The following is a 16998-nucleotide window of genomic DNA, read 5'->3' as shown; positions in this document are numbered from 1 at the left end:
AGTCTTGAGATTGCCAAGGACAGCTCCTGATAACGAATACGAGTATTCCTTGAAAAGCGGTTGAAATCAACCCTGCGGTCTGGACAAAGACCAAAGAAGACTGAGTCTGCACAGGGACGAAAGGTTACTTGCGGTGATGAAGAGGAATCAGCAGCCTTCATCCTCATGACCCTCAGCGACCGCCACCAGGAGGCATTGTGCAAGCGCAGTTGGGAGGAGTTTATGAAAATGACTTCTTAGAGCTAATTTTAATACGAAGCGGGAACAGGTTATGCATATGTATAGGCGTATTGGGAAATCTTATGATTATGTAATTAAGTACTATATATATATTTGAGAAGGCCGCTGCATTGGGCGTGCACGATTGTGGTGGGGCGACCCCCCGTGCTGCCCAGCGCTGAATAAACATACCTACTTTACAACCTTCCCAGTTGTGGAGTCTCTGGAGTTTCATCTCCGCTCATCAGCACTGCCGGGCCCTGGCTGCTGCCGCTGCCGGTCGGCTGCCTACACCGTATCCCTGCCTCAGGCTTTCTGGGCAGGTTTGGGGTAGGACCAGGAGAATATGACGTCCGTGAGGGCTGAGGGCAGGTAGCTGAGGGGGATGTAGAGCAGCTTGGCGTCCCAGCCCGCCGAGTAGCGAGTGCGGGGATGGCGGCTGGTCAGCGCGTGCTCCATGCAATCTGTGACCAGCCTCAGGTTGGGGCTGCATCTCTTCTGCATGTCCTTGACTGCTACCAAAACTGCGGGAGCAGAAAGCACTGGTCAGACTGGTGGACTTAGACCCTCAAGCCGAACAGCTTGGTGGGACAACGGGGCTGCGGGACACCCTGCGGCCCCAGGGATGTGCCTTGTGTCAGGAGAGAAACAGCATCGCTTAACCCTTAGGTGAGGTACTTACACTCCTTCAAGTAATTCTCCCCGTAACTCGCTTTGGTTTCCTCTGGGAGATTCTCCCAGATGGAAAGAAAATTATTCTCCATGTTCTCCGCATTGGTGATCAGCGTCTTGAAGTAGCCTGGCTCGATCATGCTGACCTTCACCCCGAAGTGACGCATCTCAATCCTGGAAGGGATCAAGCCCCGTGGGACATGGGAGCAGTGCCCGAATGCCTCCGCTGTGCGTGGGCACTGGCTCCCGTGTGGGCACCAGCTCTTGCGTGGGATGCACAGCAGCCTCATGCTGGGGGTCCGGCAGGAGCCTGATTAACCTGCGCCGGCCCCGGTACATGTCCGAGGCAGCATGTGAGCAAACATCTGCTGAGTCCAGATGGGCCGGGGCCAAAGCAAACCACAGGACTGCAGGGCCAATGCCCGCAGGATCCGGTATGAGGGTGAGGTCCGATGGGGGAGGCTCAGTGCCACGGCAGGCAGTGCCAGCCAGCATGGCCACAGCCTCCCTGCCACTGGGAATTCATCAGGCAGGGGAATGAACTCGAAGCTCTGCCAAGTACTTTGCCTTCCCGTACCCTGGGCTGCCTCTGCATGAGCTTGGCTGAAAGTGGAGCAGAGGCTGCCAGCATCAGGCGGGGGTCCCACCAGGCAGGAGATCGCTCCTGTGGGACCCAACTCCTGTAACTGCGGCACAAAGTGTCCTGAGATCTATTCCACACGTTAAGCATCCCCACAGCCCCTCCTCTCACGCTTCGGCAGCAGCTAAACCAAACTCTGCCCATGCTTGCTTGTGGTTGCAGGAGGAAGGGGTTTGACAGACGGAGGCTCCACCAGCCGAAGCCCAGAAAAACAAACTGGGAAATGAGGGGTGGTGTCTGCTGTGCTGCACTTACCGGAGACTGTCGGAGAAGGCCTCCACACCAAACTTGGAGATGCAGTACCCTCCACCAAAAAAGGAGACACGTCCCATCACACTAGCCACATTGACCACCCGGCCCCGCGCCCGCTTCACCAGGGGCAGGAGGCTCAGCGTCACTTCGATGAGGCCGACCAGATTGACGTCCAGCACCTTGACGAAGTCATCCTTGGTCAGCCACTCGTTAGGGGCAGTGGGGACAGCGATCCCCGCGTTGTTCACCAGCCCCCAGAGACCTGGGGAAGTGGGATGGGGTCAGATGGGGGTCTCCCCCTGCCTGCTCCAGCACTGGCTGTGCCGGCAGACTTCATCTAGGTGGCAGGGGTGATGATGGGGGTGGCTGCCCCCGTCCTACCTTGGTCACCCACACACTCCCGGACCCAGGCAGTGGCAGCGGCGATGCTCTGGCTGGAGGTGACGTCCAGGAGGACGGTCTGCAGCCGCGGCGAGGTGGCCGCCCGCAGCCGCGCAGCCCCAGTGTCGGTCAGGCATGCGGCCAGCACCCGCAGCCCCCGCGCCTCCAGCTGCCGCGCCAGCAGGTTCCCGAAGCCGCTGTCACAGCCCGTGATCAGCACGTACTTCTCTGAGAGCCCCGACACCGTCTGCCGCTCCCGGTGCCAGCGCCGCAGCAGGTACAGCCCCGCCAGCACCACTGCCACGTACAGCCACATCCTCGGGCACCGGCACCAGGACGGGCACCGGGAACGGGACCGGGAGCGACTGAGCGGCTCCGGCCCGAGCTTGGCCCTGTCCGCAGTGCCTCTGTCAATGATTAATTGTCGACTCGGGAGCGGCTGTGGCGCAACGATCGGAGGGACCGCGGGGCCACTCGGCACTGCCGGGCTGCGGGGACGCCCCCGCCCCGCCCCGCCCCCCCCAGTCCCGTCCCGTCCCGTCCCGGTGCTGCCGCCTGGAGCCCGCCGGGCGTCTGGCTCTGGGGCTTCGGGCTCTGCATCGGTCCCCGGGGCTCCGCTCCGGCAGCAGCCGGGTCGGGTCCGGTCGCAGCCGTGCGGCCTCCGGGGAATCGTTAACGCGGAGCGGGGCAGCGCCCGGCGGTTCCCGCACCCCTGCGCTCCCGCACCGGGCACCGCGGACGCCGGCACCCCCGGTGCTTTGCGCCCCCCCCAGCATGTCCCGAACCGCCCGTAGCCCCCGTCCCCGCTCCTCCCCGTCCCCGTCCCCGCGCCCCGAGGCCGGACTACAGCTCCCGGCGGCCCCCGGGAGCCCGTCCCTGCCGCTTCCCGTCGCTTTTTCCCGCCATGGCGCGGTTCGAGCCGGCGGCGCTGCCCGAGCTGCTCCCGGTCTTCTACCGGCGGCTCTTCCCGCACGGCGCCTACGGCCGCTGGCTCGGCTACGGCGGCGGTGAGCGGGGTGGGGGCACCGTCGGGGGCTGCGGTACCGGCTCCCGGGGCACGGCGGGGGGGGGGTCCCGGGGGCGCTGGGGCTGGCGGCGGCGGGTGGATGCACTGACCGGGGTCGCGTGGCACCGCGGGGGGAGGAGGGAATGGGGGCGCCTGTGATGGGGGGGCTCAGGAGCGCGGTGGGGGGGAGGTTGGAGGAAACACGTGGGGGGATCCTGGCTCTCAGGGCGGTGTCGGGGCTGACTCCCCACCCCATCCGAGCCCCCCCCCAACCCGCCCGCGCCCCCACAGTGGTGAAGAACTACTTCCAGCTGCGGGAGTTCTCCTTCACGCTGCGGGATGACATCTACGTGCGGTTCCAGTCCTTCGACAGCCCCCAGGAGCTGGAGCGGGAGCTGCAGAGGACCAACCCCTACAAGATCGATATCGGGGCCGTCTACTCCCACCGAGTGAGTCCTGGCTCCCACCCGGGCACCCCAATCGGGAGCACGGGTGCTGGCCAGCCCCGGGGGGGACACAGCCCCCAGCTTGCAGGGTCCCCAACCAGGGCTGAGCGCGTCCTGTCCCACAGCCCAACCAGCACAACACGGTGCACCTGGGGGCCTTCCAGCCACAGGAGAAGGAGCTTGTCTTTGACATTGACATGACGGACTACGATGACGTCCGAACGTGCTGCAGGTTCCCGGGGGAGTTCACGGCACGAGTCGGAATAGGGGGGCGGGAGGGGTTGCGGAGGCATGGGGTGGCAGCCTGACCTGCCACGTTCTGCCTCCAGCTCAGCCGAGATCTGCTCCAAGTGCTGGACCCTGATGACCATCGCTGTCCGCATCATTGACCGCGCGCTCGTGGGTGAGGGTCTCAGGGACCCACATGGCCCCTGCGCACTGGGGACACATCCAGACCATGCTCTGCCCCACAGCAACGCCCAGACCCCAAAGTGGGGGCCAAGGCAGCCCTCTCATGGGGCTGGGGGGAGCGGAGGATGCACTGGTGCCCAGCAGGGTTTGCCCAGCGGGTTTGCAGCACTGCCAGCTTGGGCGGACACTGCAGCCCATCCCAACATGCTGCCGCAGCCCGGCTGTTCCCCCCACAGAGGACCTGGGCATGAAGCATCGCCTGTGGGTATACTCAGGCCGGAGGGGCGTCCACTGCTGGGTGTGTGACGATGCGGTGCGGAAGTGGTCCCCAGCGCTGCGGGCGGCCGCTGTGGAGTATCTGACCCTGGTGAAGGTGAGTGCACGGGGGACTGGGGCACCCCCCTGCCTGCCCCCCCAGCCTGAGCGCTGCTGACCTTCCAGGGTGGAGCGGAGACTGTGAAGAAGGTGAACATCTCTGAGCCCGTCCACCCCTTCATCAGGTTGGTGGGGACCCCCATGCCCGGCCACAGCAGCTGCCGGCCGTGGGGTGCTGAATCTCTCCCCACTCTTCCGCAGGCGGTCAGTCAGTGTGGTGGAGAAGTACTTCGAGGCATACGCGCTGGTGGGCCAAGACATCCTGGGCACCCCAGAGAGCTGGGAGAAGGTGCTGGCCCTTGTCCCAGAGGATATCCTTCCTGGAGCGGCCCCACCGTGCCACTTGGCACTGAGCTGCATCTGGAGGGAGGGTCTGCGCAGGGGGAGTGGGGTCAGCAGTGTCCACGATCAGCCTTGACCGCTAGTCACAGCACCGTGAGCCACTGCAGGGTGAGTTCCCCAAGAAGCGGGACTCGGTGCAGCGCTGGGAGTTGCTGAGGGGCAGGATGGAGCGGACACGGGTGAGTGGCTGTGGAGCTGTGCCGGGCGCTGCTGCCTACCCTGCTGCCCCCTGACCCGCCTGTCCCCGCAGCGGGCGGCAGGGACCGGGAGGAGTGTGGCATGCTACGCAGACTGGGAGATCATGCTGCAGTACTGCTTCCCTCGCCTCGACATCAATGTCAGCAAAGGTGTTGGGCACCTGCTGAAGAGCCCCTTCAGCGTCCACCCCAAAACAGGTGGGTCTGGCAGCCTGTGGGGCTGGCACCCCATGGGAACCCCCGTGGCTGTGCACCCCCAGTTGTGACTCCCCTCTTGCAGGTCGTATTTCGGTGCCGCTGGATCTGCAGAGGCTGGACCAGTTCGATCCGTTCGCTGTTCCCACCATCAGGTACACGAGCGGGACTGGCAGCACAGGCGGGGCAGCTGTGCCAGCAGCCACCCACCATGTTCCACTGTCTCCCACAGCTCCCTGTGCCATGAACTGGATGCAGCTGGTGATGATGGGGAGCAGAATGACATCGGGGAGACGGAGCCAAAGCGCCGTGCACGGGGTGAGCGAGGCTGGAGCTGGGGCACAGGGGGTCCCCACTGCCCCATTCCCACTCCTGCTCAGCTCCCCAAATCCTCCAGACTACAAGAAGACGAGCCTGGCGCCCTATGTGCGGGTCTTCGAGCAGTTCGTGGAGGAGATGGAACACGCCCGGAGGGGAGAGCTGCTTCGTAGAAGCGGTAAGAGCCAGGCAGGGACACAGCTGGCTGGGGGATGCCAAAAGGGGGGACCCCCTGGCTCTGAGAAATTGCTCTTTTTCTGTAAAACTTCACATTTCTCCTCTTTGCAGACCTTCAAGGAGATTTCTGAGGCCTCACTGCCAGGGGCCACGGTGGCAGCCCCCATCCTTGCCGCAAGGCTGCCGAGGGACTGACCCTGCCATTGTCACCTCCGCCATCATCACCTCTGCCGCTGGCTGCGGGGGTCCTGGTGCCTTGGAGCAGGGAGCCTGTCAGCCAGCGGCCGAACCGCCCCGGCTCCGTGCCCCGCTCCCTGCGGGCCCCACATGGCCCCATCCCACCTTTTGTACCTTTTCTACACAAAGACCATTAAATGTCTCCGGTCATTGGTGTGTCTGTGCCCCGTGACGTGCCGAGGCGGGAGGGGACCGTGGCCACGTCCTGTGGCGGCAGAGAGGAGCCAGGGGCCCTGCCCGGTACCCCGGGCCCTGCCCACGGGGTCCCTTCGACACCGGGGGTCCCTGCCTTCCCCCGCCCTCCCCCCCCCCCCCCCCCGGCCGGGGCCAGGCCCCATGGTGATGGTGTCTCCTCCCCGCACCCTGAGGGGCCCTAGCTCCCGTTCCGCGGGGGTCCCTGCCCCACACCGTGGGGTACCGGCCCGGCCGGGGCCCGGAACGGCGGAGCGCGGCCGTTGGGACGGGCGGGGCGGGTGGCGGGCGCTGCCCCCTGCCCCGGAAGTGCTCGTCCTGCCGGAAGTCGCGCATCCAGCCGCTCGGTCTCTTTCTGCCGCCATCTTGGACCCTGCTCCCCGCACAGTGAGTCCCGCCGCCGTCATCCGCCGCCATCCGCCGCCGCGGGGGCTCTCCGCCGCTCGCGGGCCGCGGCCGGGCCGGGAGGGAGGGCGGGAGGGCGGCGGCGGCCCGGTCGAGGCCGCCGCTGGGGCCGTGGTCGCGCCGGCCAGGGCCGGGAAGGCCGGCGGAGACGGTCCGGCGCACCGGGCAGGGGCCGCCTGCTCCGGGGCAGGCAGAAGCGGACGAGGCCCCCTCCGGGCCGCCGAGCAAGGCCAGCTCCGCCGCCCGGCGTGGGGAGCCCCGTGGTCAGCCCCAGCCGGGACTGGGACCGGCCCCGTGCCGTGCGGCACTCGGGGCCCGCTGGGCCCGGGGTGTCCGATACCGACCGGGCGGCTGAGCCGTCTTCGCTGACCTGTCGGTACTGGGAGGCATTCGGTGTCTCTAGGCAGCGGACTCGCGGGTGGCTCTGGGAAGAACGAGTTGCCGGTGGTCGCTCTCGGGCTGTCCGGAGCCCCGGCGAGCCCGGGCCTGTTGGGTTCTCCCTCTCCCCAGAAATGCCTGGCGAAGCTACAGAAACCGTCCCGGCCACCGAGCAGGAGCTGCCGCAGCCGCAGGCTGAGACAGGTGAGGCCGGGGGCGGCGGGGGGGAACCGGGCTGGCGGGGGGGGACGGCCCCATCCTGCGGCCTCGGGGCGCTCGGTTGTTCTTAGGGGGAAAAGTGGGGAAAAGAGAGGAGTGCCGCTGCCCCGCGGGACGAGGGAGGGCAACTGGTGGGCGAGGACCCGGGGGGGTGCTGTGTGACACCCCACCCCGATCTCGCCTGCTATGCCCCCGCGGCGTTTGGGGCCTGAGTGCCCTTCTCCTGAGCCCCCGTGTTGCTGTGCTGATTGCTGTGGCTGAAAAAAAATCTGTATTGGTTTCGTAGTTTCCCACCCTAAACCGTATCGGTTATCTCTACAGGAAATGTGACTAAAGTCACGTGGTTCGCGGCACCTCATGTCCCAAAATACTGGGGAGAGCGTTACATCAGCCACGCTCTGTACATTGTTTGTACATTCCTGTTATGGATTTGAGTGTTGGAGCGGGGGGAAAATGGCTGTGGCCAGGTCAGGGTACAGCCGTGTGGTGACTGGGACGGTTGGGGACGCGTATAAACATTAATAATCCCTTTGCGCTCTGGAACTGTTCGTCTTTGGGAAGATGATGCGGGGCTCCATGTTGGAAAGTTGCAGCAGGGCCAGGGACTGTCCCTGCACCAGCCTCGCACTGCCTGGGGGTGCGGGCACCGGGACTTGGGGCAGCTCAAAAGTGCCCAGGCAGGCGAGTGCGAGCTCCTGTGCCCGCTGTGGGGCAGGGGCTGGTCTCCAGCCTGCACAGGGACCTGTTGCGCTGCCTGCTGTTCTGCCTGCTGTTCTGCCTGCTGCGCTGCCTGATGCCCTTAAAGGTGTCCTTGGTGCTGTGGTCCAGTTGGTGAACCCTCTACCCAGATTTGCTGCGTGTCTGTGCCAGGCACAGGAAACATGACTGGGCATTGTCACCTGGCCTGGGGGAGCCACATGGTCCACGATGGTGAATGAGGGTCTGTCTGAAGGGTGCATTGGATTTGGGGACCACGAGGGAAGTCATGGTTTCCTGGCTGTCAGGAGGTGCTGGTAGAAAGCTTCCCCAGGGAGGACATGGCCCCCTGTGCCCGGTGCCGGCTGTCAATGTGACAGCTGTGCTGGCAGGCCCCCGGGGAGCTGCGGTACTTCTGGTCCTCTCCAGGCATAGCTGGGATTCCTGTACTGGGTCCATTTCCCAGCGTCCCCCCCTTCTTCCCGAGACAGCTTTAGTCTCAGTCTAGGGTGACAACTTGCACTTTTTCTCCTCCCAAAGCTCTGCTGCTCTTGAGTCTCCTAACACCTTCATGGAGCACACGTCAGTCGGTAGAAGCTGACTGTGGGCAGCGTGTGCTGAGCAACAAATGCTGTTACAGTAGTTGCTCCCCTGGCCCTGGGGAGCACAGGGGGGCTCCGGGGAGCAACAGGGGCAGCGGCAGGTAGGTCTGCAGGCAGAGGGTGGAGGCGAAAGGTGTGTGTGAGTGGGAGGGCTGTTGTGTTCATCTCCTCTGTGCTGAGCTGGCTGTTCTGAGATCCGACAGCACAAGAGGAGCTGAAGCTGGGGGTGCTGGCACAGGCTTGGCAATCACCCTGTGGGTGGGAGTCATCAGGCAGTTTCTTTTGACGTTTGTCTTACTCTTTGGAGGTTGGTTGATCTGTGGAAAGTTTGTGAGATTGGGCAGAGTGGTCTCTAACCTGGCAGTACGGGGCTTCAGCTTTCAGGTGTGCGCAGCTGCACCACAGGAGGCACAGCATCCTTTAAAAATTACAAGTGCTCTTCAAGAGTCATGTGTCTCACTTTCGTTTGCAGAGGTGAGCACCGTAGAGGTGGGACTGGCAGCAGAGAAGTGGCGAGTTAAAAGTATCGTGCTTATCACAGGAACGTCCTCAAACAGTGCTGGTGAGGTGTCGGTGGAAATGGAGAGAGAGTGGGGAGAGCTGGCAGGGATAAATGAGTTTTCCAGAGAAGGCTGTTGTCTGTCCAACCTGTTCTGTGATGGGCTCGGGACCAGCTCAGCTCTTGGCAGGGATTGTTGCTCCTTCTTGAGGTGCCAGTAGGTTTCCCGGAGTAGGAAGTGTCCTGGCAGCACTCCTTGAGCAGCTGCCCAGCTCCGGGCCAGTGCCTGTCTCCTCCCACTGCCCCACATTTTGGGATAGGTTGGGGAAATGGGGCGTTAGAAGCACCTTCTGGGTCACTGTTCTTGGGGCAGAGAAAGGGATATCACCCACAAAGGAGGCTGCTGTGAGTTCTACGCCTGTGTTACTGCTCTAGCAGGTAGTGAGGCGAGGACTTGAGCCTCTGATGTATCCCTAACTGCAGTGTGGGAGAGGTTGAGCAAGGGCAGCGGGCATGCGGGCAGGGTCTGTGGGTGACCTGTGCAGAGCTGGGTGTGGCTGCAGCGGTGGCAGCCGCTGCTCCGTGTGGAAGCAGGAGGAGATCTCTTGCTCCCTTGACGTGGTGCAGTCCCTGCGAACTGGACTGTGACTTGGGCTCCGCAGCTGTGGCTTCTCCTTGGCAGCCAGCCCGGCTGTGTTCCCCTCACTGTCCCTGCTGGCAGACGTGCTGGGACGTGCTGCCTCTGGGTTTAGGGTTGACACCGTGCGTGGAGCTGGAGTTGCCAAAGGGTGGATATGTGGCTGAGCCGGTTCTGCTCTCCCAACCAGCAGTGGTTACGCTGGTCAGACCAGTGCTGCCCTCCCTGGTTCTCACCACACCTCTTCCCTGAGCGCTTCCCTTTGATATTTGGAATCGCATTTGGAACGGATGGGCTCTTTTTTGGCTCTTTCAGTGCTGGCTGGAGGCAGGCGTGTGCCAGGGGAGCTGGATGGTGAGCTCTCTGGGTCAGTGGGACTTGTCTTAATGACTAAAACTGTTGTTCTCACCCATTTAGCTCCAGCTGCCCTTCCTCCTGCAGCCCCTGTTACTGCTCCTGTGGCATTGCCAGGTACTCCAGACCCTCGCCGTTAACACCTTGTGTGTCACATTAACCAGAGTTTGCTGTTCTGGGTGGCTGCAGTTACATTAATCCTAACAGCTTGCACAGGGGAGTGCAGGTCACTGCATGGCAGCGAGGACTTGGGGTCCTGTCCCCTCGGTGTGGGTGAGCCACGCCACCCCCTGTGCCTTGGTGTTCTTGTCCCTGAAGGGATCCTTCCTGCCAGGAAGGTCTGCCTGTGTCATAGTGGGGCTGCCCTCTGCCAGAGTGCTCCTGGAACAGTTAAGCATGCCAGTGTGTTAAATTTGACTTTTTCTTCCCGTCCTTGTGGGTGGATCATCATCACCCCCTGCTCTTGTCAGACCGGAATGTGATTTTGCAGGCTCAGGAGCAGCACTGGGGGTCTGGTTGGACCGCCAGGGTCTACAAAGGTTGTGGCAATGCCTTTGGTAGGGAAGAGCCGAGCACAGAACTGGCAGCAAAGCCTGGCTCCTGCACTGGCCCCATCAGGTTCCTGCTGGCCTGGCCCATTGAGACTTCCTGGCCTTTCAGGTGTCACCTCCTGCTGAGACAGGGATTGGGTCACAGCTGCTCTGAACAAGGAAACCTGGGGTGGCACTACTGATCCTGGCATTGGGTTTTTTCTTCTGTCACTTGTGCCTATCAGCTAGTTCATGTGCCAGCACAGTGTTCTCTGTAAAATCACTGCCAGTTTCTAGAGGCAGATGAATGTCCTGCTCTGCGCTGGGCCTGGCAGGACAGGTGGACGTTCGTGTGCTGCTTTAGAAGCTGGCACGAAGGCTGGGGGGAAGGCCAGGGCTGGCTGTGCTGGGCAGGCTGCCATCTCCTGGCCTCCCCTCCCTCTCCCTTCTCTCATCAATTCACTTTGTTTCTCTCCTTTAGCTGTTCTTCATGCTGCTCATTCCCCACCTCTGACTCCGTCTCCAGGCCCCTCGGGCCAGGCTCTCCCAGCGGAGCCGCCCAGCCCTACCGGCCCCCAGGCCCCCATTTCTCCCCCTGTGGTACCAGCTGCAGCAATCCCCGTGTTTTCTGTTCCCCCCCAGCTCCCTGCCCTGGCTCTGCAGGTCCCAGTTACTACTTCCCCTCCTCCGGTTCCGCAGTCCCCAATGGGTTTTGCAGCTCCAGGATCTCCAGGGCCTGCCCCAGTTAGCCCAGTGTCTCCTGCTCTGGCTGCTGCTCCCACTGCAGTGACAGTGGTCCCCCTTGGCCCCCCCACCAGCCCTGGTTCTCCCTCTGCAGCTCTCGCCTCTCCTGTGAAAGTTGCCCCCTCTGCTGCCCCTCTGAGCCCTGCGGGGCTGCCCCAGGCCCCTCTCCCTGCTCCTGTGGTGGCCTCGGCCACCCCTGCTCCTTCTCCAGGTCCTGGGGCAGCCCCGGCTGCTGTCCCACCACCCCCTTCCCTTCCCCTTGGGGCATCTCCCCCCCCGCCGGTGGCTTCCAGTCTCCTGCCTGCTTCCACCACACCTCTCAAGGCTGCAGTTTGTCCCCAGAGCTCGGGCTCTCCCCCTCTTCCCGCAGCAGCCCCTCTCTGTCCTGCCATGGCCCTGGTCGCCCCAGCAGTACCGGTGTCTCCTGGCAGCCCTGCCTCTGCCCCGCTGGCTTCTGCTTCAGCCTCTCCCTTGCCCACCCTCACTCCTCCCCAGTCCTCGGCCCTGGCCGGTGCCATCTCTCTGCCTGTTTTCCTGGCTGCCCCCATGACCCCATTGTCACCTCCTGCCCCTCTGGTGCCAGCTGGGATGTCTCCTGGAAGTCCTGCTGCTGCCTCACAGGGCCCAGCCCCTGGTGCTCCAGTCTCTCCACTGGTTCCCGTTGCTCCTTCTGTTGCCAAGACCTGTCCCACAGGCCCTGCCCTGGCAGCCCCAGATGCTGCCCCTGCAGCTCCAGCTGCAGGAGACCTGGTCCCTCCCTCTGTGGCCAGGACACCTCCTGGGAGCCCGGACCCTCGGGCAGTGCCTGCGGCTGTGGCAGCTCCCATTGCTCCTGCCCTGTCCAAACCCTCTCTGGGAGCCGTCACGTCTCTCCCAGGGCCACCGACAGCAGCAGCTCCCAATGCTGCACCTGCAGTGGCCACGGCTGCTTTGGCCAAAGCAGCTCCAGCGAGCCCAGTCTCCCCTCCGGCAGCTCCTGTGCCTGCTGCTCCCTCAGCCCCTGCCAGCTCCTTGCCTGTCAAACTGGCGACAGCAGCTCCAGCTGCCCTTCCTGCAGCCAAAGCGGCTCCCGTGAGCCCAATCACTGCCCCATCTGCTCCCTCTGCCCCTGCTGCACCAGCTCCTGCAGCTCCACCAGCTCCAGCTGCCCCTCCTGCAGCCAAATCACCCCCCATGAGCCCCATCACTGCTGCATCTGCCCCCTCAGCACCTGCCAGTTCCCCGCCTGTCACACCAGTGATGGCAGCTCCAGCCACCACTGCTGCAGCCAAAGCAGTTCCTCTGAGCCCGGTTGGTGCCCCCTCTGCTCCTGCCACACCAGCTCCTGCAGCTCCACCAGCTCCGGCTGTCCCTCCTGTGGCCAAAGCGGCTCCCAAGAGCCCTGTTGCTGTGCCCTCCCCAGCCACACCAGCTCCAGCTGCCCCCCCTGCAGCCAAAAAGCCTCCAAAGAGCAGCCCTGTCGCTGCTCCCTCTGCCCCTGCCGCTCCAGCGCCGGCAGCTCCAGCCACCCCTCCTGTGGCCAAAGCACCTCCCAAGAGCCCTGTTGCAGCCGCAGCAGCTCCTGCAGCTCTGCCAGCTCCAGCTGCCCCCCTGGCAGCCCTGGTGACTGGCATGCCAGCTCCCGCTCCAGGCACAGCTGCACCAGCCCCAGTGGTTCCTGGTGCCCCCCCAAAGCCATCGGCCAATCATGCTGCCCCTGCTCCCCAGAAACCAGAAGCCGGCCTTCCTGGCTCTGCTTCAGTGGGTAACCTCCCCCCGCCTGCCTCTTTTGCGCCAGGCGCTCCCCCAGCAAAGAAGCAGACCCCTCCTGGTAAGGTCGCCAAGCTGGCCCCCCGCCCACCCCCTTCCAAACCCCCCTCGAAGGCTCCGGCCCTCATCAGTGCTGCCATCGACGACGATGACCTGCCGCCTCTGATCCCCCCAGAGCTGCCTGCTGCCGAGCCGCCGGTGCAGCCCATCCTGGTGGACCTCTCTCCCCGAGCAGCCGTGGCCCCCGCTGGGGCCCCTGCTCCTCCGGCTAAGCAGCCTATCTTGAAGAATGACAAGGGTATTTGCCGCCTCGGTTTGCTGTGTGCATGGAGTGTCACTGGCTGCCCACTGGATACTAACCCGTAGATGGGGCCCGGGCGCCCCTACATCGCTTGGTGTGTCAGTCTAGACAAGTAGTCTGTGGAATTGCCACAGCGGAGGCAGGCCTGAACCATGCCAGACTGAGCTGAACCTGCCCGAGCAGCCGGTGAGCGGGGAATGGGGAGGGGAGACGCCCCGTGGCCATGGGATCGGGCAGGTCAGGGCTCAGCATGGTCCAGCGCCAGTGGATTGGTGTCACTAATGCGTGTTCTCGGGCACAAAGCACGGTGTGGCTTGTGGTGCAGGCGCTGCAACTGTTGCCTGAGTTGGCTTCACACTGGGGCTCTGGGAAGAGCTGCCACGTGCCTGTACCCCATGGTGTGTGTCTGGCATCCACTGTGGTTTTCCCTGTGTCCATCGCCAGTGGAGGGGAGCTGCAGGCACTGCTGGTGCCAAAACAGGCCCATCCCCACACTCTGGGGAAACTCCTTTGCCTGCCTGAACTGTTGGGATCCCCCCAGGCATGCACCAACAGCCTGCAGAGAGCTTTGCCAAGGGCTCCTGCATGCTCAGCATGGCTGTGGCCAAGGGGCCCTTTCCAGAGAAGGAAATGGGACTGCATTCAGGTAATGGCTGTACAAGAGGGCATCACAGTCACCCTCTGGCCTTCTCCAAGGCTGGAGACGCCTGGCTCTGCTTCGTTCACTCCCACGTGGTCGGACACGGCTGTGCTGTGGTTCGCAAGCTAATAGCGGCACTGCAGCAGTGGTGCAGGAGCTGGCTGCTGGCTGAGCCTCCTCGGCTCCGGCAGCTTTCAGGACGCAGCACAGAGGCCACACTGAGCATCCAAAGATGCTGTTCCCTGAAAGGGGTTTTCAAGGTAATTGCAAGTCGTTCCCTGTAACAAAGTCATTGAAAGGTGCAGCAGCCCCTTGGTGAATTGGGTCTCATTTCTGTGCCATGTGTCTGAGCTCCTGCAACCCCGGCTTCACTGCTGCCAAACAGGTTCGAGGGAAATCAAGGGAGTCCCTGTCAGCGCTGGGCTGCTGCTGACTCACTGCCCAGGGAGTGCTGCCCTGCACTGGTCCTCGAGCTGGGCTGCCACACTGGCCAGCACTGTGCCTCAAACTGGGGGAGTGGGTCAGGCTGGGGCTGCCCCCTGGGGACTCGGTGTTCAGAGCGAGCCTCTGGGCACCTGCGGTGCTCTGGCATCCAGCTTCCACCATGGTGAGAACGCTCGGAAGAGGCCATGCTCTTGTGCCACGTGCTGCTGATGGTGTTGGAGGTTGCAGGGTGAGCTCCTTCCACCAGATACTGCTTAACTTTGCTGACTGGAAACTGTCAGCACTCAGAACCCTACATTGAAGAAGTGTGGTTCTTTGGTCTTGCTGTGACCCCTGGACCTATCTGAGCTGGAAAGAGTGACTGACATGTGTTTGTTTTTGCAGGGTCCGGAACAGAATCTGACAGTGATGAATCCGTACCAGAGCTCGAAGAGCAAGACTCCACACAGGCCACGACGCAGCAGGCACAGGTAGGGCAGGCGGCACGTGCCAGCACATCCCTGCACCCAGCAGCAGCGGAGCAGGATCCTTGCTGGTGCTGTCCACTGCCGCCTCAGGATTGTCATGGGTCCCTCTTGTTTTCTCTCTTTGCAGCTTGCAGCAGCAGCTGAAATAGATGAAGAACCTGTTAGCAAAGCAAAACAGAGCCGGAGTGAAAAGAAAGCACGGAAGGTGAGGTGGGATGCTGGATGGACCAAACCTGTGTGCAGCACACAGCCTGCCCACGGACAGCTGAGCTTTGCCTCAGGGTCTGGTATCCTCGAGTGCTGGGGTCTTCACCCTGTGAACCCTGTTCGGGGCTGCAGCTCCTCACCTCCCACCCCTGTACAGTAGCAGCTGGGTGTTCGGGAGCTGAGAGAGGTTTCTGCAACTTTCTGCCCTTGTCAGGCCCCCAGGCAGGCGGATGCCTCACTCATGGGCAAAATCCTTGCATCTGGAGGGGTTTGAGGTTGTGCTGTGCATCTCGCTATAGTCCTGGGACTAGAGAGTTCTCTCCCAGGCACCCAGCGTGGTGTTGGGCTAAACTGCTGCTCTGCAGCAGTAAAATGCACATTTTCATTTGTGTGAGCGCATCGATCATTGGACCTGGGTCTCTGGAGAGCAGATGAGTGGATGCATCTTTTCACGGGCTGGGCTGTCTCAGTAACTCTTCTTTCCCTTGCTTACCTTTCTCTCTTGCTTTTCAGGCAATGTCTAAACTGGGCCTTCGTCAGGTGACAGGAGTAACCAGAGTCACCATCCGGAAATCTAAGAACATCCTCTTCGTCATCACAAAGCCAGACGTGTACAAGAGCCCAGCTTCAGACACCTACATAGTCTTTGGTGAAGCGAAGGTGAGCTGACTGCATAGTGTCTGGCAACTGTGTTAATCCGTGGCTCACAGCAGCAGGCCACTTAGCCGGGGTTCTTCCTTGCCACCTGTGCACCATGGCTGCCGCCAGCAAGTCCCAGCTGCTGTGTGTCCCCTCGAGGGATGTGGGCAGGCCTGGGGTCCGTGCCGAGGGCTGGGTTGTGTGGCAGAGCCATTCGATGTGCTGGCGCCGCTGCCGCACAGGGAGCGCAGTTGTGGCTCTCTGAGCCTGTGTGCTGACATCCTGCTCTGTGCAGGGTTGGCCTCATGTACACTTTTTCCCTCCTCCAGATTGAAGACCTGTCCCAGCAGGCCCAGCTGGCAGCTGCCGAAAAGTTCAAAGTGCAAGGAGAAGCTGTTTCAAACATCCAAGAAAACACACAGACCCCCACCGTGCAGGAGGAGAGCGAGGAAGAAGAGGTACCCCTTCCCCAGCCTGTCTCTGCAGGGCTGTGCCCTTCACTGCAGACCTGAGCCGGCCGCTGCGCTGCAGGCCTGCTGCATTAACACGCATCCTGTGAAGCATCTGGGGTTTGTGTTAAGACCAGTGGTTTTCTTTCCCTCATCCACATCTTCCCTGTGATGGCAAAGGGAGAGCGCAGGGTCCTCCCGCAGGAGGAACTGATCCCGGGCACTGCCGGGGGACTGTCCCAGGTCTGGGCAGTGCCTGGTTTGCCCTCCCAGCTTCGCTCTTTATGGCCCCAGTGGGAACTGCTCCAATCCAGACAATCCCATTTTCCACTGCCAGACACAGAGCAAACCGTGCGTCGGGCTGGCATCAGTCCTGGGCTCTGTCTCCTTTAGGTTGACGAAACCGGCGTCGAGGTGAAAGACATTGAGCTGGTGATGTCCCAGGCGAACGTGTCGCGAGCGAAGGCAGTCCGTGCCCTGAAGAACAACAGTAACGATATTGTAAATGCTATAATGGTGAGTGTCTGCCTGGCACCCAGGGAGGAGGGAGAATGGTTTGCAGTAGGACATCCCTGGGGGGCAGACGTTCAGCACGTAGTTCACTGCTGCCGCAAGCAGGGCGTGAGCTCGGGGCCACAAGCGGAGGGATGTGCCTCCCACCTGCAGCCGTGGTACCGGATCCCACCACAGGTCGTGCTGCAGGGTTCCATGCCACCGGCAAGGCTGGCTTCTAATGTGTCTTTCTTCTCCCTGCAGGAGTTGACGATGTAGCTGCCAGGGAGAGGAGCCTTTTTTGGTGTTTCAGAGAAGAGTAAAATGCAACTAAATTTAAAATTTGTACTATTTCTATCAATTAATAAAAGTTGTGGCTTATTGTTGGTGAAACACTTTCTGCTCCATGTTGGCTTTGCTGCCCTCCCCTCCCTGGTAGCCGAGGCCCCAGGGTGGAGCCTTCCTCCCGGGAAGATCTCAGCTCCG

The 16998-nt window shown here is 62.5% G+C and overlaps 3 protein-coding genes across 5 annotated transcripts; 2 read left to right on the top strand and 1 right to left on the bottom strand.

Moving 5' to 3' along the window:
• Window positions 1-525: 525 nt before the first annotated feature.
• LOC309682326 (retinol dehydrogenase 16-like) lies at window positions 526-2480 on the bottom strand (the record flags this gene model as incomplete). The annotated part of the gene is made up of 4 exons (XM_082496400.1): window positions 526-743; window positions 902-1065; window positions 1787-2045; window positions 2165-2480. 4 exons carry the CDS (start codon window positions 2478-2480, stop codon window positions 526-528), a joined length of 957 nt encoding a protein of 318 aa, XP_082352526.1.
• A 562-nt stretch (window positions 2481-3042) lies between these two features.
• Window positions 3043-6009, top strand: PRIM1 (DNA primase subunit 1). 2 transcript variants are annotated; one of them, XM_082496387.1, is made up of 13 exons: window positions 3043-3171; window positions 3462-3619; window positions 3742-3848; window positions 3946-4019; window positions 4264-4400; window positions 4469-4527; window positions 4604-4714; window positions 4833-4923; window positions 4995-5139; window positions 5222-5291; window positions 5369-5454; window positions 5534-5632; window positions 5743-6009. In XM_082496387.1, the coding sequence occupies exons 1-13, from the start codon at window positions 3069-3071 to the stop codon at window positions 5760-5762; spliced, it is 1260 nt and encodes a 419-aa protein (XP_082352513.1). In that variant the 5' UTR covers window positions 3043-3068; the 3' UTR covers window positions 5763-6009. The 2 variants fall into 2 exon arrangements, with proteins under 2 accessions (XP_082352513.1, XP_082352512.1); XM_082496386.1 differs by having other exon boundaries at window positions 5369-5632.
• Window positions 6010-6393: 384 nt separating this feature from the next.
• NACA (nascent polypeptide associated complex subunit alpha) lies at window positions 6394-16907 on the top strand. Of its 2 annotated transcripts, XM_082496497.1 has the most exons (10): window positions 6399-6447; window positions 6976-7047; window positions 9914-9967; window positions 10862-13171; window positions 14643-14728; window positions 14853-14930; window positions 15446-15592; window positions 15901-16029; window positions 16414-16536; window positions 16777-16907. In XM_082496497.1, the coding sequence occupies exons 2-10, from the start codon at window positions 6978-6980 to the stop codon at window positions 16789-16791; spliced, it is 3012 nt and encodes a 1003-aa protein (XP_082352623.1). In that variant the 5' UTR covers window positions 6399-6447; window positions 6976-6977; the 3' UTR covers window positions 16792-16907. The 2 variants fall into 2 exon arrangements, with proteins under 2 accessions (XP_082352624.1, XP_082352623.1); XM_082496498.1 differs by lacking the exons at window positions 9914-9967; window positions 10862-13171 and having other exon boundaries at window positions 6394-6447.
• The last annotated feature ends 91 nt before the right edge of the window (window positions 16908-16998 follow it).

This window comes from Vanellus vanellus (genome assembly GCF_965231255.1).
Source record: "Vanellus vanellus genome assembly, chromosome: 28".
In the NCBI taxonomy this organism is placed as follows: Eukaryota; Metazoa; Chordata; class Aves; order Charadriiformes; family Charadriidae; genus Vanellus; species Vanellus vanellus.
The sequence above is the reverse complement of the archived record's forward strand: the minus strand, read 5'-3'. Positions and strand labels throughout refer to the sequence as shown.